At 40.9% G+C, this 26,898-nt stretch overlaps 1 protein-coding gene across 3 annotated transcripts in view; it reads left to right on the top strand.

Moving 5' to 3' along the window:
- Positions 1 to 256: 256 nt before the first annotated feature.
- Positions 257 to 26,898, top strand: part of CCBE1 (collagen and calcium binding EGF domains 1) — a 98,091-nt gene continuing 71,449 nt past the window's right edge. For all 3 annotated transcript variants that reach the window (XM_061363240.1, XM_061363242.1, XM_061363241.1), the window contains exons 1-2: positions 257 to 414; positions 539 to 619. In XM_061363240.1, coding sequence (XP_061219224.1) covers positions 314 to 414; positions 539 to 619 — 182 coding nt within the window. In that variant the 5' untranslated portion in view covers positions 257 to 313. The remainder of the gene's footprint in view (positions 415 to 538; positions 620 to 26,898) is intronic.

Here is a 26,898-nt window from a genome sequence, read left to right as displayed (position 1 = left end):
CGGGCACCCCCGATTTCCCCGTGCTCCCTGCGGCCGGGAGGGCACCGCCGGGGTTTGATGTCTCCTTACCCCCGCCGCACATCTGCCGCGACCCGCTCACATCTGGCCGCTGCCACCGCCCCTCCTTGCCCCGCCCCGCCGCGGGGCCGCATCTGCCGGCACATCTGGGCTGGCGCGGCCCCTCCCCGCGGGCACATCTGTCGACCGCGGGGGGCGGCCCTCCGCCGGGGCGGGAGGAGCGGCGGGTCGGCGCAGCCCCGCCGCCGGCCGGGGCGGGCAGAGCCGGCGCGGCGCGCAGGGGAGAGGCGGCCCGATGGGGCGGCCGGCCGGCAGCCTGGCCCCGCTCCGGCTGCTGCTGCTCCTGGCGCTGGGGCACGCCTGGACCTACCGGGAGGAGCCACAGGACGGCGACAGGTGGGTGTCCCCAGCCGCGGACCCCCGGGCTCCCGATCCTGCTGCTTTCCCCCCATCCATCACCTTTTCTTTTTTTTCCCTTCCCTTTTCTTTCATTTTAATAACCCGACCCCCCGCCTTGCAGGGAGGTTTGCTCCGAAAACAAAATCGCCACCACCCGGTACCCCTGCCTGAAACCCACGGGCGAGCTTACCACCTGCTTCAGGTGAGCGCCGCGGCCGCGGAAGGCGACGGTGCGACGGGGGAAGCCGCGAGGTACCCCTGTGGCCATGGATCGGGAGATCGGGGCACACGCGTGGCTGTCACGAGGGGATCGGGACACACGTGTCGCTATGGACCGGGGGATCGGGATACACGCGTGGCAATGGACCAGGGGATCTGGACAAACACGTGGCCAAGGGTCAGGGTATCGGGACAGACGCGTGGTCGCCACCGGGGGATCTGGGCACACGCGTGGCAGCGGACCGGGGATCCCTGCCAGCGGGGAAGGCGCCGCAGCACCCCAGGGGAGAGCAGAGTGTTGATGTAGGTCGCAGAGACAGCAGCTGTGGCATCTGTTTGTGTGCCCCCTGCTCTGTGCTAACAGCCCCAGGCACTGCTGCCACCCCCCATGCGCTGGAGTACCGGTAACTTGGTCACATCCCTCTGGTGTCCAGCATCTCCCCTAACAAGTCCTGCTGTCGCCCCAATGAAAGGTTGTAGTAACTTGCGCATATGTCACCTCAAAGACATGGCCGGAGAGAATGTGTGTGGCTCTGATTGCGGTGTCCTGGCTGTCAGTCACTGATACAGTAAGAGAGGCTTCCTCTGTCCTGGACGCCTAGGAGTGCCCTGGAGCTGCAGCTTCATCAGTTGCAGGATAAACAGTGAGATCAATGGGATTTATGCCACCAGAAAGACATTTACTTTTAGGTAGATGAATCATTCTCTCAGAATGCATAAGTTCTTCGGCCACCAGCTCTGGGAGAGACTAAGGCAGAGGCCTCCCAAATTAAGCAAGATGAATCCAACCATCAGTTTTCATTTTTCAGCTGTGCATTTGAGAAACATCATCTGTTTATCAGAAAAATTTTAAAATGGTTATAATGATGACAACTGACCTGAACAGTTGACAGTAGTTGTACTTTTGGGGAAATACACACAACATATGAGCACACACGCATCCCTTTGCAGATGTCCCCTGATTAGTCCCATCCCCACAGACGAGATGTCTCGTTTATGAGAGCTGCCTCTTGTGAGGAGCTCTGTGGAGGCGCCTGTGCTCTCTCTGGCTTGTGTGTATGTGCCTGCGTGTGGCAGGGAGCCACTTAGATACCAAAAATACGATAAGGCACATTAACGCTTGCGAAAAGTGTTACAGAGATCATCCATTTCTTCCCAGAGTGCTTTCTGTTTGGCATAAGTACCAGAGCGCTGCAGACACACCATGCAGCAGTGTTGTCCCTCACTCATGTGCTTAGAGCTGGTTCATGCCCTCTGGGAGCCACAGCCAGCTAGGAAGTTGTCATGCTGCTGCCCAGCTCTCAGCAGTAGCGTCCTTATGAACCCTGGGAAGGGCTCTGTGGGGACTGGAGATCACCCTTCCCTGCTTCCCTTACCTTCTCTCTCCTCTCCCTGTGAAGGTGAGGCAGTGCTTGCTTATGAGCATCATGCAGCACTTTTTGGAGAGATGCAGTGTGTAGGTTTTGCAGGGAAGGAGAGTACTTGGTTAGACATGCAGCACATCTCTGGCTTGAGAGCAGAACACTGGGGTGAACAAGGTTGTGCTTTTCCCCTTTACTGAATGAAAAAGCCATAGTAGGAGCTGCATAAAGCAGCATGCACGTGGCTAGTTACTGCATGTCCCCAAACCCATCTGAGCAAATTGGGTCTGCTTTGGGCGTAACGGATAAGGACTTCACAGCCTCCACCGACTGCTGCAGGCCACCGTGCAAAGAAAACAGGACTCTGTCCAGATGCCAAGTCCCACTTGTACTTTCTTTCATCCTTGCTGAGGTATTTCTGACCTTTGGGCTCTTGTTCTGCTGAGCCTTCCCTCCCCCTCACAGCTCTCGCCCTGCACAACCCCAAGAGCTATTCACTGTCCCAGACCAGCACAGACTGTGAATGAGCATTTCCAAATCACTGCACTGCACTCTAGGTTGTTTTGGTTCGTGTTGTCAAATCTTTTCTGTATCTATGAACACTGGTCTGACTTGCTTTAACAAAGAAAAAAAAAAACATTTCTATTTAATCATGTGTTTTCCAGGCCTAACCTTTAGGGTCAAGTGAGGAGGGCTCCATTCCTCACCCTGTGAGCTATCATTTGTGATGTCCATCTCTGAAATGGAAGCATGCAGCTCAGCAGAGCAGATCTGCATGCAGGACATACCTGTCATGCTGTGTGTAGCTGTTTCTGCCATTTGAGGTGCGCCACGCTCTATCTAAGGGTTGGACTTCATGATCTTAAAGATCTTTTCCAGACTAGCTGATTCTATGATTCTATGATCATGGACCAGCAGCATCACCCATCCGTGATGGTGAACCTCATGGAAAGAGCAACATTGCCATTGCTCCTGGTCTCAAGGTGTGCTTCCAGGTAGTGTGTAGGATTAACCTTGGTGAAACACATTTTAATTTAAGATTCATTAACATGTTGAGGTTGAGGCTGTTAACAAGGTGACAGGAAACTTGCAAGTGTTGACTAATCCTGTGGTGCCTTGAGGTGCATTTTGTTTTGTAGGACATTCAGGTACATTGAGATTCAGTCTTCACATCAGAAGTAACTGCAAACATTCAGAACACTTCAGCTGAGTAGAAATTCAGCTGTGGTTTAGGGATCTTTGAGTCCAGGTTTCTAAGAAACTTGATTTTGGTGTTTTAATATAGATCCTTCCAAAATCTCATATTTTATCTTCCTGTACCTTTTTTTCACAGTAATTACAATATTTGTGAATAATATAGTCATTTAGATACATTGCTAGAGGTAGTTTAAAAGGATAGTTAATGTCAGGTGCTATTTACTATTAGCATACAGACCTGATTTTTTTTCTAGGTCTAAGTACCTTTTGTGTAGAAATTAAACAAACTGACCCAACACATCCAGCATAAGGCAACACGCACCACTAGTAATGATCTGCTGTGCAATTAGCTAAATAAAAAAATATATACCTTTGAAGTCGGATGTCAAAATTCCTGAGCAAAATTAGTTTTCCAAAGACTAAATTCTTGACTGAAAGCAATTTCATCCTTTTATTCCTCCTGATGGAATTTTTCATGAAAATCAGCATGTTTGCAAAGCACTTTAATAAAAATAGCATCTTTTCATCACAAAAAATTATTTCTTGAAAATGATTTTTAACCAGATTTACTCATGAATAAAGATAAGCCAAATGGAGAGCCAAGCCAAAAGTGGGGCCAAGCACCGAGAATATATTGGCATTTTTCCCTGTGATCATAGCAACCTTGTACACAATTAGATGCCTTTTTCCTTCTTGAATCTGTGCAGTCTGCTCCTTGGCTTAGTTTGATTCGTATTTTTTTAGATGTTTTCTGTATTTATTTTCATAAGAGTACAGAGGAACACATGCAAAAAGCAGTGGGTGCTTGTACAATTTTTTCAGTGCAAATTTCATTTGAACTTTTGTGTGTAACTCCACAAAGTACCCAGTCCCAGTGGCCTCATCATGTAGGTACAGAGAATAAATTCTGCAGATTTGTTGGTAATGTAATAGTCCAATAAGACTTTAAATTCCTACTGCATGTAACATTAATCCAATTTCATGAAATTTGGGCAGCATGAGACTGTGACGCCCCCGTCACATTGCTGTCTTCTCCTACTATTTGAATGCAATGCTAATCTGTGTCATGCTCAAATAGATTTTGAAACAATCTGCTGGCATGTTATACTACATGAATGTTGCTGCAGTTTTTCCTCAGTGCTTCTGTTTGTTATCACTCGCATGTGACAATTCAGTTTGTACATTTTAGCAGCAGTCCTTCATTCATTTCCATTTTAAACAATGCTACCAGACAATATTCCTGTGGTCCAGAAAGAAGAGAAGCATCTGGAATAGACATCTCCTTGCTTCATCCTGATCATGTAGCTATGTTCCCATAGGAGACAATAGCGGCTATGTCACTTCCAAGTTCAGGAGCCTCAACATGTAATCTGGTACATTTATTGACTGGAGTTGCTCCCTTTCTAAAACCAGCAAAATTTGATCACCTTATTACCTTCTGTATATTAAGACAGCTAAGTATTATTTTCCATTACAATTTGGAGAGTGGAGTGAAAATCATTAAAAAGATGATACAAAGACTTAACAGAAACATTTGCTAGTGGGAAGCTTTTGGCTTCACCAGTTGTAGAAAGATTCAAGCATGAAACAGATGGGAAAATGAGAATATTTGTATCCCCTGACTGTGAGAATCTCTTTGTCTACTAGAAACTTAAATATTGTAAATTGACTTGAAAAAAAAAAGGTTTGCTCCTTTTCAGGATTCTTTTGTAATATTTTTATAAATTTGAACCTGGGTCTGTGCAGCCTGGAAGAAAACTTTAGCCATCGCCTTCATGGGCAAAGAGAAAGGGTTTTATTCTTTTATTCAGGTGAAACTATTAGTCTAATTCCCACTCAACTTGAAAAAAAAATATTACTAGATTAGTTGATGAAACTGATTTTTTTTAAACAAATACACTGTTGACCTGGTGAGAGAAACTATCCATCTTTCTCTGACATCACAGTGAGAATTCTTCCTTTCCTGCATTTTTTACTGAAAGTGAAGTGTAAACGTTCCTTAAGGAATATATTATACCCTGATTCTGTGCCTGTAGTGATAGGGGCTACTCCTGCTTCTTCCTTCTGCAGGACCAGCAGGGAATAGGAGGTTTAGAATAAGAGTGCTTGGCAGAACAGTCCTATCTAATGATGATAAAATCTTTGTAAAGATGAAGCAAATCTTTGAAAGTTATATCTGCAAATAAGGCCCATGGTGTGAGGCTTAAATCTTGGCTTAAAACTTAATCAGTAACTTTCCCTTGGTAGTATTTCACAAATAAGAGGTCTTTTAAATAGGATTAATACATTTTAGTATAGATTGATAGCTTCTTCATCTGGTAATTACCAGCTACAGGTATTTTACAGAGGCCCTCCCTATGCTTCAGGTTTTAAATTTTGCTGTGAGGAATTGCTCTACACTTCCTAATCGAAAGACAATTCAAATGCCTTGCAGAAGAGAATGAGTGTATACTTGCACCCTACTTGATTCTGATGCTAACCAGAGATCACATGCCTCAAAAAAGCATTTATTTTTACTCTCTTGAATGCTGATATTGCTGGTGAAGCCTACTGTTTTTATAGACTGTATCATTTTGCACATTCTTAAAAGATAAAAGTAATTGCAAGTAAGTTGGATTGTAACTGTTCCACAAAGAGCAGCACTTTCACTAATACGCCCTTTGGGACCATATGCAATTCCTGGTTCCCAGATACTTGACAAGCATGTTGCAGAGCTTTCCAATAGGAAAAAAATAATTGATGTATAAAATTTTGCAGCTCTCAGTTGGAGTAAGCAAGGATGACGTTTTGTCATCTTATCTTCTGACTATTCATTTTAGAGATTTACTTTTTATTATTGCTGTTGTGTTTCCTCTCTGGAGTTTTGCTGACCATTTGAGTTTTAGTTGAATTGAAAGAGCCCCAACTGATAGAGCAGTAAAACCAAGGAATGGGTATGATTAGAGAAAAGTACTGTTTAATCTCCAGTTGTCTTGCAGGGAAATGCACTCCATGGTGGAATTTTGCAGAACATTTAAGAGTGGATATGACTTCAAATTTTGTTTTGCTTTTAGAAGGCTAAATGTACACAAAAGCTGTAGTTCTACATCTGCCGAAATAGTTTCTTTATGCTTCACTAAACAACTCTTCCTTTGCACGTAGCTCAGAGGTGAGTTGCCACAAAGTTCTCTTTGCATCATTCAGGGTAGCATCAGCATCTGCCCATGCAGACTGTGAGCACTACTGGAAAGAGCTGAGTAATGCTGTTTGGTGATCAGATTGAAAATGGGGCATGTCAGCATTTACTAATCTACTCATCCTAGGAAGAAGCCTGTAAATGCATATATAGGATAGGGTCTTTTGAGCTCCATACCAGACCATCATCATGAAAATGATGTGTTCAGCATCTCTGTGATGTAGCACATCCATGTAGTGCTGCTCTCTGAGTACTTTCACTGGTAGTAATTCTACTAATATGTTCCTTAGCGCGGTGAATATAAAGAGATGCAACAAACAGAAGCGTTCCCTATTTAAAAGGGTTTTGTTGTCTATTTTATATATACGTTTAAAACATCTTCCTGAAAATTGTCAGCAAGGTGGACTGTCATGCATACAAATAAAATTTTCCTTCAGTACACTACTTTTTTACAAAACAGGATATGCTGCAATGATGCTAAGATATTTTCCCCATCTTTCGTGGTATTTTTTTCTCACTATTTCTTTTAAAGTAGCACTTTTAAGCATCATGGTTCTGATGTAAGTAAGTCCGTCCTTAGTTTGATTCAATTTCCTTTAGTGTGATTGCCAGGGGAACAGATTGCTCAGAGTTACTGAGACACATTGAGAGTATCTGCCAGTTAAGGGTAACACCGATACCACACACGTCTGTAGGTTTCCGTATCATATTCAGGTCACCATGACTGCTGGGTCACTTTGCTGTCTCAGATGCTAAGACTAAGGATCTAAATTCTTACTGAACTTTGCTGAGGTTAGGGACACTTGTGATCTCAGTAGGTGTGGGTGTACTGGCTGGAGCAAAGCCTCCTGCAGCAAAATAGGGTGCTGCTGTGTGTTTACTGTGCAGTGTTTCCTCTGTACAGCCATGGAACCATTACAACTGGTGATCATTCAGAACATTGCATAATTACTGTGAGTGGTGCACTGAGGTAGAACGTGCTAAAATTAAATGATGAGGTCTAGCAAATGATTTTTCGCATAGCCCTGAAGTTTTTGATGTTCACATCAAAGCAGTTTCGAGAACTTTAAAACTGGCAAGCCAAGAGCTTAATGATAAGTGCCCTCCTTGGTGGTTCGATCGATAATGAAATCCAGGTGCGTTGCATTGTGGTTTTCATCTACAGAATATAGGGTTAAATATGAACTGACTTTCCCGAGCGTGTTGTCTAGCTCAGAGACTCCAGACAAACAAAATTGTAGCCCCAGGGCCTCCCGTCGCTGATACAAAATATGTAATAAAAATAGGCTGCCAAAGGGAATATGACTTTTGTAATTATACTAAGTATTGTATATGCTCCCTGAGGTCAGGCGGCTTTGTCCTTAAAAAAGTGATTGCAGTCTCTCTTGCTAACAGCAGGACATTATTAATACTTGTATTACTGCTCCCATTGTGATAGCCATATTCAGCTGGGTTGTTCTGCACAGATTGAAGTCAAAAATAGGCAAGACAGAAAAAGCAGGAATGGAAGGATAAAGATACAGAGCAGCAAGAAAGAGAAAGGGAAAACAAGCAAACCAAAACAAACAGGGGCATGGAGCAGGCAGACAGAGCAAAAAAATTATATAGGCATAAAAAGAGAAAAAATACATCTTGATGGTTGCCTGTGTGACAGGTACGTGTGTGACAGAAGGGAGGTAATCACTACCCAAAGAAGTATAATTCCAGGCACATGTTTAAGTAGAACTCAGGAGAACAAAACATCAGCCAAACCCAAACAAAACCACACATGAACGAACCCCAGGGAAGGTTCCTGTTTTCCAAACCTAGACCTGGAGTTAAGCTACAGTACCTGATGCATCCTCACTTGACAACCCCTCCCATTCCTTCCTTCCTTCCTTCCTTCCTTCCTTCCTTCCTTCCTTCCTTCCTTCTTTCCTTCTTTCCTTCCTTCCTTCCTTCCTTCCTTCCTTCCTCCTTTCCTTCCTTTCCTTCCTTTCCTTCCCTTCCTTCCTTTCCTTCCTTTCCTTTCTTTCCTTCCTTTCCTTCCTTCCTCAGTGTGGAACATCTCTCTCCTCTGTGAAGTGCGAGTCTGTGTGAGGGCAGGAGGAATACCTCACCGGTGGATACTTAAACTGCCCATTCAGTTCGGATTGCCTTCACTCATTGCCATAGCACAGTTTTCTAGGGAAGTAGTTAAACATGAAATATTTAAATTACACTTGGAAAAACAGATCAGGCTATTCTGCTCTGAAAATAAGAATATTCTGCTGTGCCCATATTCTGCTGTGAAAGCCATTGTCCAGTACAAAGAGCAAGAGGTTTACAGGTTTTGTGAGACTTCTGCTGTGCTTGCCTGTCTCTCTGTCATTGCATGCTTGAGAGAGCACTTACTGTGTGTGTGCAAAGAGGTCACAACATGCACGTGTGTGAAATACCTGGTGTGGCCCTTACTGCTGATACACAGATGTGCAGAGGGGCTATGCACGGGTATATCACATTTCAGATCACACTTGTGCTTGTGCAGTGGTGGTGATTTGGGGCACATGTGATTTTGGGTTTCACTGAGGTTGCGCTGAATTCTTACAACCCTAATCTTTTTTTAACTGTAGTCTCCACCATAGTGTGCTGAGTCCTGAGATGACTTTTCTCTGAGTGTGTGAGTCATTGCTGAGTGTTCAATACGAGTGTCACTTCAGCTGGAGGTGCTGGGGATGGCAGAAGGCTTGATTTGTGCTAAGTCAGTGACAGGGAGAAGATCTCTGGAGACTTTTGCTTGTGTTCGTTATGTCTCCTATGGTCAATTTGGGGTTCCTCTTTAAATCCCATGCTTACTGAGAAGCTGAGATCAATGCCTACCATCTGAATAGCAGAGCTGACTTTGATTTACGGTAAAAGAAAAAAACTTCCCCCAGATTTTGCTCGCATTTTTTTTTCTCTCTGTTGTCCATTTTCTTTTTGCTTGGTTTCAATTTTCAAACTAATGGTGGCTTCTTTTGTAAACTAACAGTAGCAAATGTCAGTACTTTGACATTTCTTGTTCCAATTGTAAGCAGAAACAATAGAAAGCAGAATCCATATAGTGGTGACTCGGTTTCTTTTTGGCCTAGGAAAAGAAAGCAATTTGTTTGCATCTCCTTGAGGGTAGCTCAGTTTCACAGTCAAAGGGAAAAACAGTTTCAGTTGTAGACAGTAATCTCAGAGCTTAGTTGTGTTTGGAAAATCCTTCTCACTTAAAGAGTGTTTTCCATCATGTTGTGTTGATTTCATTGTTGATACTGGTTCAACAAATGAAGTATGAGACCATACAGCATTTAGTCTACATCTAGCTATTAAAAACATGTACTTCTGGGTTTTTTTAAGCTTAAGTCCTAACCACATCCATTTTAACTGACGATCTGTGCTGGAATTCAAATAAGGCGAAATGCACAGTGATTATATTCACTGTATTAATATAAGCAGCCATTCAATAGTAAGTGCACATAAACCAGAATTTTAATTCCTTTCAAATGGGCTGGGATCTAAAGCAATGAGTACACAGTATTATAGGTAGAAGAGGCAAAATCAAAGCTATCATCTGAGTTTTTAAATGGGTTGTTCTTGGAAAATTAACGTGCTTATTGTAAGTCAAAATTAAGTTATACTTGAGAGTTTGAAGAAATACAGGGCAATCTTCATCAGGTCTAGCAAGTGTATGACAGAGTAATCTATGGAGACATTAGTGGTGCATAACATTCAATGTAAAACATCAGTTGGCTTCACAGTCTCTTTACCCTGCCTCGAGGGGTAAAGTTGACCATCTAATTCTACACAAGACACGTAAGTTAGATGGTGCAGTCTGCAAAATGGATGAAGAAATACGTGAAGTATTATCATAGTATTTTATGAGTTATGGGTAAATACTGGCGATTTAGAAATTTGTGAAAACACACACCAAAAAAAAAAAAAAAAGCTTGGAATTCTTTTTATAAGGGACAGCAAATTACTTTATTGGATGTATTATTTCATTGTAAATAACTTCCTGCCCAGAGCTCCAGCATCTCAGTGGAATGTTAATATCTCTATGATCACATTCAACACATTTAATACATGTTGTAAATCTGACATCTTGCCTATTCAACAAGATGTTATTATCTTACTCAATTTTCATTATGAAGTTTATTATCATAGCTGCACCAAAATGCAGTGTAGTTTCCTAAATATTGCTCCCTGGATTTCTGACAAAACCCCTTAGTTTAGAGATTATTGCCTTTAAGAGCTGAAATGAATAGCCAAAGGGAAAACTATTTGGTCTTTATGATAGCATCTGTGGGAAGATTAAAAAAATGGGTGAAATGGGGTGATGGGTCTTTGATAGATCTTAATGGTTGAGAAGCAGAAGTGACAGAGACTTGAGGGACCAGGGTTCACCAGAACTACTGTTTGGTAAATGTTTGATATGCCTGGGGATCCACGCTTTTAATTGCAGCTTCCTAAGGCAGGAGCAATGAGCAGTGGCAGACAGACATGTTGGTAGCCTGGTCTGATCTCTACTCGCTGCCTGGAAGTCAGTAGCATGATGAACCTGACTGTGGTTGGGCTGTTGGTCTGCACAATGGCTCAGAGAGTCCACGCGCAAGTGTTGCCTCAGGCTGTGACTCTTGTGGTACCTCAGATGTTGGCTTCTGGAGGTATTACATGATATGCTGCTGTTCCAGAATTTGAGGATTCCAGACTGAGAGAAATGAAACACAATAGAGAAATCCCAACTAATTTACTAATACAGAAAAATAGGTAACAAAAGATACAGTAAAGGGTATTTCTGATATTCGGTTATCTTACCAACCCCAAAGATCGTGTGATGATGACCAGGAAACCAGCTCTGAAACACATCATCGCTGTGAGAGGTGGCAGGATCAAGCTTAGTGAGTGTCCCTGGGGAGGCAGCATTGACCTGGGTGGTATGAGGTTCTGCCTCCCTGCATTGCATGAAGCTCAGGCTTTTATACTAGCAAAAATGCACACCCATTCTGGTGTAGGGGGCCAGCCTACATCGGAAGAAGTGACCAGCTATATCTAGAAAAGTCACCAAGGGTCAGGACTTTTCCGGGGATCAGCCAAAACAGGACCTTCCAGAGAGGAGCCAACATGGACAAACAGTACTTTTCTATTTTTGTGTGTTTCACCATGGAGCATTACCTATTGTCACTTGACACAGCTGCTTGTATTGAAAATAGTATATTTGCTTAGGCAGGTATAGAAAGGCTGTTTTGAAGTATATGTGGATTTAAAAGCTCTTTTCTTTTTTTCTTTTTTTGCTTGTTTTGCTTTTCCTGAAGAAGGTGTATGTCTGCTCCACTGGGCTTCCTACTCCCTGGAGGCTATGAATGCATACCCAGAGAGCAGTTGCCGGAACTGCTTTAAATTTCAAAATTGAGAGATGAGGAGCCTAAAGCAAATGGGTCATTGCTTTGGGTTTTGTTTTTCTGTTTTTGAATTTTCATGAAAAAAAATCTCATTTCAAGCCTCTCTGATTTTGAAATGAATAAACACCAATAGGAATGTGGTTAAAAATGGAGAATGTGGGATAAGTTTTTATTTTACCTTGTCCTGCTTGCCCTGTAGCTTGTGTAATAACAAAACGGAAGATACTAAGAATGCTATTTCTGAGCATGTTTCCATGCCCACTCTCAACTTTAAGTTCCCCACATTACTTTCTTCAGACAAAACCCAGTAAATTAAGCATGAGTGAGGGAAACGGGACAGTCTGACACTTCGCAGTTTTCAGACCTTTCTGTTAAGAGTCTGCTTTAGGAATCAAGGCTCATTCTGCTCTGTCTGTATATGGGGAAAAAGAGTTATACTTCAGGCTGAGCTAACACATCCTATTTCCTCTTAGTTTTAAAACTTTTCAAAGAGAACTGGAAATTTCACTGTGATACAACCCCATTGAAGACCTTTACTCACAGAAGTTTTACAACAGAGCTGCATTCCTGGCATCTCCTCTGGGTTCGGAGTAAATTCAGGCTGCATTCAAATTTTCTCCCTGTGTCTGACCTTAAATTAGGTCCTTTTCCTGAAGAAATTTCTCTGCATGGGACAGGAACTCAAGAAAACTACTTGATATGAATGAATGTGTTTGTTGGATTGGTCTCCTCTTGATTATTCTTGGAAGCTCACTTGTGTTAAAGGATGGCTCATTTGGTCCCCTGCATGGGCACTAATGATGCTGTATGAAATGATTTGTAGGAGGTTGAATTTCCATAGTTCTACTGACTCTCCTTGATCTATACCAAAGTGTGTCAGTTTGGGAATTCTTCTTCATAATTCTTCTTAGCATTCAATGAAAAAAAGAATGCAAAAAGTGGTTAAAGCAGATTGAATGCATACCAACAAAGCAAGTTCTCTGCTTGACTTTCCAAGCTGAGTTTAATGGCCAGCGTCTTGTTTGTGCTGTTTGTTGTCCTTGCACTGACCCGTATTTGAGTTGTGGTTTTATTGAGCGTGCCTGGAAGGGTCCTTGAGAGTGCCCCTCCAGATTTACATCAGTGAGAGTACTAAGATCCTGGGAGGCAATGTTGTTTAACCTTAGGAGGGACTTGTCAAGAGCTGAGTTGTATTTCTACATCCTGGGCTAAATTTACTTGCTCCTTAAGGAGCCGTATCTTGCCAAAACCTGCCTTCAGTTATCCACTAAGGTTTACAATGGGATGTCAGTATTAGCTACTTCTCCAGCTATAAAATGGAGCAAAAAGCCTAATTTATGCCTCACAGAAAAAAAGAACTTGAAAGCTTACACTGAAGATGTAGCGTTCCTGTTACAGCAAAGAAGGCTGCCATAAATCGAATCTTCAAATAACTTGCTGGACGTTGTTTACTTATGGGGATTTGCTGTCATTGCAGTTCAACAAAATGCTACTGTTCGAGATAAGAAGAAAAAATGCTCTTTTTCAAAGTATGTTTTTTCATATCCACCGAGAGACAAATTAGATTTTTGAGATATTTTCTTATGTTGCAAAAATATCCAGAGTATTTCCACAGTGGGAGTAAGCTAATGGTACATCACTGGAACATCTCCAGTGAAAATAACTGTGGTGGATTGAAAGGAGCAGCAGAAAATATGTAATCAGGAGCAAGAGTGGCTAAGATGTACACATATATTAATATGTACACATATATTTATTTACACATCCTTGTTTGCAATACGGGATGCTGGATATTTTTAAGTACCAGGAAAAGCAGACTTCAAATATTTTCATTGACCTTGCAGCCATTACAGTTATAAGTTGTTCCAATGAAAAGAAAATCGTTCCAAGAAATTTTCTTTAAGGACTTGACAAGGATTTAATGCAGGACAAATATCTCTTCAGGATGAAAACAGAGAGGAAACTTTCCTGTGTTCAAATTCCTTTTAATTAGGCCTGAAGACCCTGGCTGTAATTCCATATTGTCCAGTTTGTTGTTTTGCTCTGTAGGGCTTCTCTTTTGGAAGAAATAACCAAACAAATATAGCAGTCTTTTTATTAGATGCCATCTCGACCTTGCTTTTTGGAAATACAATGGCCCAGAGGATGAAAAATTACAGCAAGTGTTTATTACTGAAATTCAGTCTCAGTTGTGAGAAGATTAACTGCTTCAAAGGATTCAATATCCTGACTGCTACAATATGATGTGCATGGAAAAAAGCTGCAAAACAGCATCAGAGAGCTGGAAAAGCCTGTGTGATGTCTTGTCCTTGAAGCACACAATTGGTGTTTGTGGGAAATGCTTGAGAACAAAAGTTTCAGAAGTGGTCTTAATCAAATGCCACCATCACTGATTGCACTAATTGCCAAACAGGGCTGCTGTGGGGAAGACCTGGACCAGGAATCCTTAGGTCATTCCAGCTGCTCACTGATAGTGCCAGAAGCTTCCAAAATTTGGATTTGGAAGCCAAGTGACAAATGGATGTTCTGCAGCTGGATATCAAGATCTGAATGAAAAGCTACTTTACTATTTTTCTTTTTTTCCTTTTTTTTTGGTAGGAAAGCTGTACTTCCTAAGTCCTTTTATATAGCATGAAAAACCTGTTTATGCAGAATGCTTCTTTGGAGGACCAGGTTCTTCATAAATTCAGAAGTAGTTTCTAGCTTCTCTTCGAAATAGGTTTTCATTTTTAAATCAGTTAAACTGCAGACTTCAAATAACTTCTGATTTTTTCTTGTTATTAGAGACAAAGTGCAGTTGTTTGGAGATACTTTTCCATCTTCTACCTCATAGCAGGAAGGCATTCCCTGTTTGGAAGGCTCCCTGAAATCTTTCATGATATCTTTATATAAAGTAACTTAGTTTCTTTGCAGAGTATAAATTTTTGGCACCCTTCTTACTGAAGCATGACTTTTACAAATAAGTGCAATATTTTATTTTATTATCATTTGGTAGAACATGTAAAAAATAACAAAACACGTAGAGCATGGCAGCTTATTTGCCTGCCTTACTCAGACTAAATGCACTATCTCTAAAAGTCTTTGAGAGGCACAGACAACTACTGCTTTTATTTACGTTGTTTTTAGTAAGTTCTTATTACTTTAGTTTACAAATTATTTTTTTTTTTTTATTATTTCTTTCTTAAAAAGTAGATGTTTCACAATGCACTCTTCTGTTAAATGCTCCAAGGTAGTTCAATGGCTGCGACTGGACGCTCGGCCATTCCTTTTGTAAAATCAATGTTTAGATGGAGGTTCAGCCATAGAGCCCTTAATTTTTCCTTTCACAGCATTTAGCTGAAAATCATAACAAAATTGTTTTAAACTTAGCATCTCAGCTGTTGAAGTTAGGAAGGCTCTGGCAGTGTTTAAGCTGTCTGTAATGGCAAAGCATGAATTCTCTTGGAAGAGATTTAGGTTATATGACAGCATACACACATAAACATGCTACATAAATTACTGTCTCATCCAAGACAGCAAGAATACCCCATGTTTGTTTTCTGTTGCCTGTGAATAAAAAAAGTCAGCTAGAGTCAAAACCTATTTTGCAGCACCAGTGCAAATTGGATGTAGCTCCATTGGCTTCGGTTGAGCTCCTCTAGATTTATGCCACTTTAAGTAATGGTGCAAATGAGATTTAGCCCCTGGAATTCAGCTTTTGTGAACCAGCTCCCAGTTCCCAGGATGAATTAATTTGGCTGTATTTTACAAGGAATCATCTAGCTCAGCAGTTGTTGCATACAAGCAATTCAGTTCTGGGGCTTTAGCACTTTCCTGTCTCAACATAGGTTTTTAAAGTTATTTTTGATTGTGGGTAATATGGGACTAAAAAAACTTAAAGAAACAACCAATAAAAAGCAACAAAACCCAGCTTGTTTCTTGCATAATTTGTTTGGATAGTCAGCAGTTCTGGACAGTTTGTAAATTAATAAATAAATGATGTGCAATTTAAAATAACGTTGGGAATGTTTAATGGAACGGTGTATCTTCACTAGAAACCATAAGCAGGCCTTTGTATTTATAGCCCTGTTTTGTCAAGAGCAGCAGAAGTTTGTTCTCACCCCTGTGATGCTGTAAGGGACAGATCACCACACTATTTGTATGCTTTGCACCATCGATTTTGGCAGAAGTCAGGTGCCTATGTGTCATCTGAGGACCTGTGCTCAAGCAGAGGGGATATAGAATTAAAGATCACCAAGGATCAGTTAATTCGTGTGTGTGACATCACTTTGTAACCTAGTGTTGTGACAAAAAAAAAATAAGATTGTAAGTCTCATTGTAGAATATGATCAAGTTCAGTATCTTTGGCAAGACAACGAGGATGATGTTCTGTGTTCCCTCACCCTCAGGTCACTCTCACAGCTCTTCTTTGAATTCTCCTGTGTTTATCAGCATTCCTGAACTGCAGAGAGCAGAAAAGGTGCTTAATTTTAAGGTTATGTGCTGTGTTTCCGAATGCTAAGGCAGAACATACTCTCTTCCCTTGCTAAATATACAAGATTCTTAGCAGTGGTTTTGATTACAGGGCTGTATTTTTTCCTTCCTAGATGTGTGACTTCTGCTCATGCAGTTCTGTGCAGATAGCTGCAAAGTTGCCTTAAAGTTTTCTTTGTTACATGCTTGCAAATATTATAACTTTGTTAATCAGTGCTGCAAGTAAGCACAGAGGTGCAAAGCACTTCAGGCTTACCAGGAGTCCTAAGGTACCTAAATCTGCCAAAGCAGGAATGGGATATTCCCAGAAGGAAGAAGCCCCCACAAGCACCAGGCCATGGCAGGATTATACTGTCCCAGCCACAGTCCCTCATATCGTGTGGTGTGACATGGTACCATAGTGTGAGTCTGAGAGGAACTCTAAAGATGCACAGATTCTGAACAGGAAAATGAATCCTGAATCATTTTCATTCTGGGCCACATGGAGTTGGAAATGCAGAGATGCAGGATGAAACCCTGACCTGTTACAGTGATGAAGAGGCAAAAGCCTGCTAACTTGAATAAATAAGAGAAAAATGGTGTATTTGAAAACCCTGGAATTTTCACTACAATTCAGAGAAAAACTGAGGCATGGATTCCCCTGGGGGCATGCAGAACTGTGAGGAGGTCTCTGAAATGCCCCTTATTCAGTCACCCGAGAAGAGTCAAGGAGTGTGTGTGTGCATCCTGAGGGAGAAAAACTGCATTTTCTGCCTGCTTCAGGAACACCACTCTGGTCAGACTTTCTCCAGTGTTTTCCTAGAGGAATATGCAATCCCTGTAATGTTTATGCTTTTCTAACACTCTTGCTTGGTGGATCATCGCCTTTGGTACTTAGATGTTTGGGAATGAGAGAAAATAAATAGTGGTCAAAACTTGGCAGGAATTGATCCCCAACAGGGATTACCTAAGCCTTTGCTGTTCCATGTATCATTTAAAGAGAGAGCTTGTTGTAGGTGAAATAAATTTATCTTACAGAGTGGGAGTACTGAGACAATTGTCTGTATGAGGAGACGATGCTGGAAGTAAGAGGCACATCTGGCCGGGTCACAGGAGGAAAGGTCTGGTTATGGGACAACCAGGATCTGGAAATGAGAAAGACAAGTGTATTGCCACAGTGTACGCCAGGAAGTATTTTCAGTAGTGGTGAGAAACCTTTAATACTTCTTTGCAAACCCTTGGTGAGATCTCAGCTTGAATAAGCTGTGCAATTCCGGTTTCTTAATTGCAAGGATAAGGAGTCACAGCTGGGACAAGGCTTTCAGAAACAGGGATAGCCCATGAGATGAGAAGAGGGAAGTGCTTTAGAGGTGGAAAAAAGCAGCATCTCTCTTGGAAAGGTACAAGCCAGTCCTAGTTTTAAAGTTATATAGCTATCTGAGTGATGCAGAGTACATGACATTGGTCTTGTTAGTTGTAGTGCCACATTCATGTGAAAATCAGCTTTTGGAACTGGTTTGCACTGGGAAGTCTGGACATCGTGCTGGGGTCTTACAGGTATCTATATGCAAGAACCTAACTTGGGAAGTTGTCTTTCCTCTGTTGCACAGCTCAGATGCTTTCACTAGCTTGAAAAACTGAGCAGAGTCATTTTCTTCCTTATGCATGTCATGTAACCATCTGCCTATTGGCTAAGCTGAGCCAGTGTATTCCCAGCTCACATGGGAAATGCTAGTGCTACCCTCATGTCTAACAAACCAGCAGCCCGCAGGCTGTGGTCATGTTTACTCCATCCTGGAAGTGTTTGGGGTCAGCAGAAGCAGGCTGTTAGGGACACCAGCTGTACCCCTCATGATTGCACTAGGGTCTGTGGTTTTGCTGCTGGCTTATTCTGCAGGCTGGAAATCCTCAATCTCAGAAACCATGGCCTGGTGCCTTAGAATCAGGTGCTCTCCTTCCTCTCCCAGCATTTCAGATGGACTTTTAACTTTGTTATTGAATGTGATGAATGTGGGAAATCTTATCTCTTGTCTGAATGACTTCCATAACTGTGCTCAACATCCTGTGATGGTGCTGTCTCTTTATGAATGTCTGGCTTGTCATTGTTAGCATGGAACAAATATCCCTAGAAATAAACAGAACAAGGAAATATAGAAAATGTTTGCTGTAAAACAGAATTGTGTTTAAATTGAAGGTCTTCCCAAGGAGCTTACTTACACATGCTTAGAGCAAGGCTTGCTTTGTCTAGGCTTGAATGTTGACTTTTCCTTCTGAATCCTAATGGGATAATGTGGGGTTTATCAGAGCCTCTTTCATGGACCTAAATCATGATAACTGTTTTGTAAACCTGAAATGGAATTAGAGCCTTAAAGTGAATGGAATTAGAGCCTTATGAATGTGCATAAATTCCTCGTGTTGTTCAAAGAACAGAACTTTGGCTCTTTTATCGAAATGCTCCAAGTGGCAGTTTTGGGATTAGATATCTTGAGGCACATGTAAAGAAATAACTTTCTGTATGTTTGCAGCCTGCTCAAATCCAATCCAGAGGCTGCTGGTCTACAGGTTGTGTTATTTTGACTTTGTTTTCTTTCATTAAGAGAGTGAAGAGGTGGGTTGTCTTGCTTAGGTGACTTTTACAGATGCTTGTTACCGACTAGTAACAGAACAAAGACTTGACCTGGAGGTTGACTCTCCAATGACCCTTGAAGTTGGAATAACTGAGAAAGCAGCAGTTGCACCAATAAAAGCTTCAAATGAGCTGAGGGCTGAGAAAAAAGGACATTGTTGGTTATAGGGAGAACTGAACTGATGCCAGGAGAAAGCTGATACAGGAGCAACATGAACGATATTATCTCCCCAACAGACGTGACTGTGTTCCAGAGGCTGCAGGGTCAGACCCCAGGCTTGCTTAAGGCCACGTGAAGGCAAAATACCTCCTTTCTATACTACTGTAAACAGGGATCCAAAACAGTATAATTAGCATTATTAGAATGAGCTCTCTGCTTCATGGAACTTCAGCCAAGAAGAACAGAAGAGTCTTTGAGAAAATAATTTCCACCAAGTTTGAAATGACTCAGTGGCCAGAAGGAGAGAAGCTATTGCTGTACTTCCCACTGTATGTAGAAATTGCTCAATCTAGAAGATTTTTACCATGAGTAGCATCTTACTATGGGATGAGGATTTACAAGTCATGACAAACACGTCCCAGCCATCCATTTAACTTCCAACCCAACATTTAGAGCTGTTTTCTCCCGGACCGTCTGTATTTAAGGATCATTACCACAAATACTAGAGGTTTGGGGGCAGATTCGGCCCTTTTTATTATCTTTCTTTGAAGTCCTTGGGACATGAGTGAAGGACAGCTCAATTGTGAGTCATGGTGGCAGACCATCTCCAAAGGCATAGTGATTGCTTAACAGAAAGAAGCCTAAACTTGCCAAATACTTGAGAGTTACTGACACATTTAGTGCTAAGGCATACTGAAAGGTCATTTTAGAGTAATGCAGTTGCATGGGTGCTTGATTTAGGCACATGCCACATGCTGACAGTTCTGTAACTTCATATATAAAACAAACAAAATGGAAAAAATGCAAGTAAACAATTCTAATGATTTTTTTTTTCCAGATCCTGATGAAATTGTTAAGTGAAATGTAATACTCTTCATCAGTTTAACAATTTGACAAGTCTAAGGCCAGGAGGTAAAATGAGCTAAAAAAGAAAAGGAAACTAGCAGACTTTAGCTTGTAGGATTTATTTTTTTGTTTGCATGTTTATTTTGCTAAAAAATTAGTATGTTGACATTATAAAGTTACTTGCTGTGGGTCACTGTGTTCCCAAATGCAATGTTAAACTGAACCAAATGCCTAAACTTCCTGACTTTTGACAGAGACTGCCCCTGAAGCTCATGGGGACACAAGCCAGAAGTAGCTGCCACCTCAGTGCTGCTGAGGACCCCGGACACCTTTTACCATTGACCTATAGAATCATAGAATAGTTTGGGTTGGAAGGGACCTTCAAAGTTCACCTAGTCCAACACTCCAGCAATGAGCAGGGATATCCTCAACGAGATCAAGCTGCTGATCCATTCATACTTTTCAGTTGGATCAGGTGACTGGAAACACTTCCCACAGTTGCATCCTACTGCATCCTCCAGTTTTACCTTCCCTTCCTCCTGTTGTTTCCCAGTTCAAAGGGAATGTGAATATGTATTTTTTTGTGGCACCTACCAAGGAAAGCTAGAAATAATCTGTATATTTTTGCTGTATTTACTTGTTAGAGGGTCAGAGTGGTTCCCATGTTTAGTTCAGGATTTGAAAATACAGTTCCAGTTTTAAAGCCAATAGCTGTATCTCATGCTGTTATTTTGGCAGGAATTGCCAGAGGGGGTACAATTTAGTGAAAGTGGGTGGAGACCTCAAGAATCATTAACTTTCTTGGAAAAGTCTGAAATGACCAAATACGAGAGGGGAGATTGGAAGAACACAAATTATCTCTAGTCTCCTGAGAGGTATCAGAAGTAAGGTTTTTTCAGGCAATATATGATCTCTTGTATCTATCCACTGAAACAAAAATCAGGGCTGGGATGAGTTTTGTAGAATCTGACAATTCCTGATACCCATAATTTATATCTGGTTACAGGGAAATGTGAAACAGTATTTTAAGCTGTGACAGCTGTAAGCTTGCTGTAATTTTTAGGAATAGACCAAATGAGGAAAGAGCTGTAATTTTAGTGCATCTTAGGATCTCTGTTCCACTTGTCTTGAATGTGGTCTCAATGCAGGAATTAAAACATCACAGGAAACTCTGTACTCTAATAGAAACTAAGTATGTTTTCTTAGATTTCCAAGCAATATGGGATTTGGAGAGAAAGTGATCACTCTTGCTAGCTGATATAAAAATTGTGTTTTCCTCCAAGATAATTACCTTTTACCATCTCACAATCTAGTCCATGTAAAAGATTTTCAGCCAGTCATATGGCATCTGTCCATTTGTTGGGTTAGCGTGGGTTTTTTCCCTAAATTAGACTGATATATTTAATTTCTGTTACATAGCATTGGTGAAATAAACAAAGCACCACAAGGTCTCTGAGGACACAAGCTGGTGTTTCACACTCAGGAGAAGCCAGAGGAGATGTAAATCCTGTAAGAAAGACACTAAGAACACAGTAGCTTGTAGTCTGAGGAAAGTTGTCCTGAGCCTCCCTAAATACAGTCTCTCCTCTGGGTGTGCAGAGCACACACTTTATCCGGACATCCTTCTGCATGATTCCCACGGTGAAGGTGCCAGTGGCTGTTAGTGAGGGTGCATGGTGGGGATGGGGTGCCTCTCATTGAGGATGCTATTTCTCAAGCATCAAGTCTAAACCATATGTGTGCCTGGTAATAGGAGCCAACTCCTGCTAATATCAACATCTCCCATCAATTGGTGTTAAAACCGGCTGGGCAGGGGAAGATATGGGTAGGAGGTTATGTTCAATGCCTGTGAAGCCTTAACAGTGATCTGTTTTGAGGAACAACGTGATACATACTGTGGGATAGAAACCTAAATTGCTTTGCATTTTCACTGACAATTTGCCAGTGGTGTTTCAGAGCTCAGACCACACAAGGAAAATGGTGTTCCAGGATATAATGCCTCCTTAAAGAGAGATTCTGAGACTATGACCTAATGTTTATAATTGTAAGAGTTATTGAGAGTCAATTGAAAATGCAAAATTCCCAACTGATTGCATTTATCACTTGTGTGATTAACATGCTTGTGGAGTATAAACAGCTGAACAAATCAAAATGGTTGATGCAGTTCATCAAGAGAAAGAAAATTAATACAATGTCAGATATTGCTGAGAATGTAGGTAAAGCATGATTTTAGAGTCTGCTTATAGAGGATGATCAAAGGAATTTTTAATGGCTTTTCATCGTTGCTGGTCCCAATAAATGTCTGGGCAAATAGAATTTACTTGAAAACTGATAGGATTATTGATAGCATCACTGTACTCACTGGGATTTCACACATTCAGATGTGAAAGCTTGCATTATGAGTTACTCCAGGGAAGGTTTCACTTTATCAAAATCCTCCTAAAACAAGCTCTGCTTTTAACATAAATAAAACTATGCTAAAATACATAACAGTTATAATGTATGTAATAAACTTTATATAATACATATATAATCTTACATATTTATAGCTTTTATATTATTATGTATAAATAAAATCTCTTTATCATTCCCTAAGGCATCATTTTATAACCCTGTATTTGTGACCGTAGCAAAGGTTTCTTTAGGTGAGATTGCAGTTTGAAGTTTGCAGCATTTTAAAAATCATTCTTCTAATTCAGACCTCAGTGTATGAAGTTGAACTTGTCATATCCTGGATTACAAAATCTGAGATATTTAGTACTAGTCTCTGAAACCTAGAAGACATGTTTTGTTGTAGGTGAAACATGATGATTCTGCGTTTTAGTTGTATCTTACTTTTACATCTTTGTTGGCTCAAGAATGAACACAAAATGATTTTTTTTATTTTTTTGAGCTTCCTTTCAGAAAGATTTATTATTTTTAGGTTTTGGCTAAGGTTGAAGTTAAAGATTTTTCCCAGCTCACTCTCTTTCAATATTCCTATATCCTGGAGAAAGAATCTGGGAAGAGAAGGGAGAACCTGAAAGTGCAGTTAGGACTGAACATTTCAGATAAGTTTCATAGACTTTGTAACAAGTTTTGCTTTGTGCTGTTTTAGCCCTTCTTGTTCATATAGTATTTTTAAGGCCTGTCAATGCTAATTAAACTTTTTTCTTTTCTCTTTTTTTTTTTTATAATAAGGTAAATAGGACTTGTCCTTTTTCTCAAGCGCTCATCTGAAAAAGGATACTTACTGGTGGTAACTATTGCCAAAATTATTATCCGTACTGATATAGCATGGGAACATTTCACAAGCAATGAGTTACTTCTATATCTTCATGCTTTTGTGAATGTAAATTCTGCTGATCCAGAAACTGCAGAGATATCTCTGAGGGCTTTGCTGGAAACACAGCCTGGAAGGTGCTTGTCCAGGGGACAGCTTTGAGACAAATTTATGCAGCTTTCTGCTTGTGTGCAGATGGAGTTTGCTGAGGGGTTGGGAACACTGTTTTCATTGGGTTCGTTCTGTTTTTTCTTTTGGCTGACTTTGCCCGTCTTTGTTCAGTCAGCCCCGGGAGTGTGCTGTTGTTGGGACCTTGCACTTAATTCACATCAGCAGTTTTGGTATCACTTAGTAAATAACAGATCATGCACTTTGAAAATGCATGTTTTGAGATGCATTTTTCTAGCAGCTTTAACACCTGTATTATTGGTGGTTTTTAACAATGCTGTATGTTGTGTGGCCGTAATCTAAGAACAGTCACGCACTGATATTGGAGAGACAAATACTCATAGACTAAGGGGACCTTCTCTGTCTGCTCCCTTCCTCTAAGCATCAGATCTGCCTGCTGCCATCGCTTACATTTCAGATGACTTTGTCACCTGGGGTGATGAGGAGTTGAATAGCTCATCTGCAGATCTGCATTCTGTGGCTATGGTGACCTGTGGCATGGAGAATTGCCTTGAAACAGCCCTCTGCTCCTACCATAGCCAGGTATCTCAGCCTGGCTCTGCAAAGGTGGTGGTTTTTTTCAGTAAAGCCCATGACTCACATTTTCTCTGCTTAACTTATGATTTATACCTCAAAATGGCCCTAACAGGCATTTCTTGTAAATGTACCATAGCCTCATCAGAGTGGCTTGGCTCATCTGCCATGGCTTTTGAAATTCTAATGACCATTTAATTGAGTAAATGTGAGATAAACTGTGAACTAGAGTGGGTTTCATGGCTCTGCTTGCATTTAACAGTGTCATGGTCTTCAGACAATACGTATCCCAAAGTGTTAAACCATCCTGCTCCTTCATGGCATTAAGCTATTTTCCATACCCACAGTCTAGCTGTGCATCTGTGTCTCAGTGTGAATTGCCCACAGTTGGGGAAGTCACAAATATCCATGTACACTGCCTTTCGTTACACAGCTTAATGAGATTTCCACATCCCCTGGGAAGCCAGTATGGCCCACAGATGGGTGATAACCACATTATCTTTCTACTGCCACCACATCCCTATACTTCTGAGATTCTCCCAAAAAACAGGGCGTATTATGTGTAATGAACTGTAAGAAAAACAAAATAAGTTAAAACAAATGCCAGAATTACAACTTCATGTTGTTAAAATGTATTTTAAACAATAGAGGGAAAGAATCTATTACACTTCTTTTGTTTTCTAGTTTGTTTCTGTGTGAGCCTCCAGGTAATGCTGAGAGGCTGGTTTGTTATTTCTGTGCTAATGTCAGATGCCCAGCAGGAGATAATTACCTTTCAAAAGTGCCTGGCTTCTTTTTTAGGGAGAAGAAATTGTTCCAAGGTTTCATGCTTGGGAAGAGATTTCCTAACTACAAATTTTTTTCAGGAACAAATGAAATATTCAATGAGCACAAAAGCAACTACTTTAAAATCTGATTACAGGAAAATTCTGCTCCAAACAAAGCAAAACTACACGAATGCTTTTTGACAAAGTCACAATTCGTTGAATTAAGATTACTCAGAATTGACTGTGCTCCCCTTCTCTTAGAGCACAAACACAGAACATATTTTTCTACTTTCAAACCCTCTAAGCCTGGAGCCTACACGGCCATCAGATAGGGGAGCTTGGTTGTGTAGCTATGACAGGCAATGTATAAGTTCTGTTTAAAGTTTCTATTAACTTACATCTGCACTGTGAAAAATGTTGGAATATAAAATCAGATAGAAACAGAGCGTCAACCAGGTCACAGAAGTTACAAGGGTATTCTATTCTCCTATTCACGAGAAGGTGTGAATAGATCCTTCTGCAGTCACCAGACTGCAGTCTGCATTTTGCCAGTCTTAAAAGAGCACTTTATACATGGTTTCTTATGATCTTAATATCATATCTAGTATTAAACTGTGTATTCTATATGGTATTATGCTGCTAAAACATTGATTATTAAAAAAATACCCAAACTAACCCAAACCACAGGAAGCTAAATGACATTAAACATCAACATTATAAACTCACAAAAGATGATGAAAAAAGTGTGCACAAGATTAGTGTCATTGAACCATTTTGTATTTGTCTCTTCTTAAAAACATTTTTCATCTTTGATGAGTAGAAAGCATAGGATACTTAATTCTAAAATCATAATTCAAAGTTATGAAATTTCTAAGTATTTTAAAGTGAAGAAATGTGCAATTTCCTTTTTTCCATAGAAAGCCATGCCCAGAAACAGGAGATAAATTCTGTTTCTCTACTTGTACTGTGAACATCCACAGGACATCCCCAGCCATCCAAGCACTGTCCCAGGCTGTAAATAAAATGAGACTAAGAGCTAGTACAAGTCTAACACATTGCATGTGCTGCTTCAGGTTAATAATGCAACCACATTTTGTCTAGCTTAGAAATATGCTTTGCTATATGTGAGATTTCCTATGGAATTGTGGGGGGGTTTAAGGTGGGAGCCCAATATTTTTACAATCTGCATGGTATTTTGAATATAGGCATTTAAAACGTGTGGTTTGATAACATTTTTATTGCCAGAGCATACTGGTGTTTTATAACACCTGGTTTTGGTTTTGTGGTGGTAAATGACTGCCTGACAGACATGTGTGATAGGAAATACGGCCATGTCCAGACAAGCCAGGACATCCTCTCCTTGGGCATAACTAAGAGTGTGATCTCTTCCAGGTAATGATGAATGAATACATGGTTAAATTCTTGACTAGGAGATCTTTGAGCAAGAACTTTGTGGCTTTTAATACAGCCACATGAAACGAAGTAGTCATTGATGAGTTTAGAGTAGATGAGTATGGGAACTGAAAACTAAATGCTGAAAATGTTAGACAACACTGGGTAAAAAAACTATTTAGTGAGGTCTTCAGTCACACTGGCAGCTAAAACATCAAGTTTTGGCTGCTGTATTGTTACCCAAAGGGTTTGCTAATGCCACACAACAATTGAGGCTACAAATAGAGCCATAGTCCTCCTGTCAGAAGTCCTTTTTTTTTTGTTCACTTTTGCCTTAAGTGAACAATGTTAATCTTTCTATTTTTGGATAAGATAATGTACATTACACAGTCTGCTAACAATTTTCCTATGGGAGGCAAATACTCACACACTAGTAATTTATTGGTTATTATTTCTCACGCAAATTCAGATTACATATTTAAAGACATTTTTAGCCTCTCATGGTGATGATGCTTGGTAAAATGACACTGCAGTGAGGAATCCAGCACATTCTGTGCCTCCCCTAAGTCAGCAGGGATGCCTACAAGCCATTTTCTTACACATTTTTCTCGCCTGTGGCCAGTCTTTGGTCTATGAGTTAATTGATCCCATATTTTCTGAGATAATTATCTGAAGATTTGACAGTTTGGTTAGGAAAGCAGTTGCACGTGTAAGTAAAGAATAAAACCCATACGCTTTCAGCACTCTCGCAATTAGGCAGCAGCACCAATGGTTGGCTTATCAGGAACAACAGTGGAATTTTTTCCCTTCTCTAATTGAGGATGAGACTAGCACTTGGTTACTGACCTCTTGGGAGTTCAAAGCTGTAAGAGAGACCTCAGCTATCACACGTGCTGGGATCGTCTGGTGTTAAATAAATACATTTGCACCCCCAAAAT

This window comes from Neopsephotus bourkii, unplaced genomic scaffold (genome assembly GCF_033783945.1).
Source record: "Neopsephotus bourkii isolate Nb327-2 ecotype Australia unplaced genomic scaffold, CSIRO-AGI_Nbou_v1 NB_1148, whole genome shotgun sequence".
Taxonomy (NCBI): Eukaryota; Metazoa; Chordata; class Aves; order Psittaciformes; family Psittacidae; genus Neopsephotus; species Neopsephotus bourkii.
This window is presented reverse-complemented; position numbering and strand designations above follow the sequence as displayed.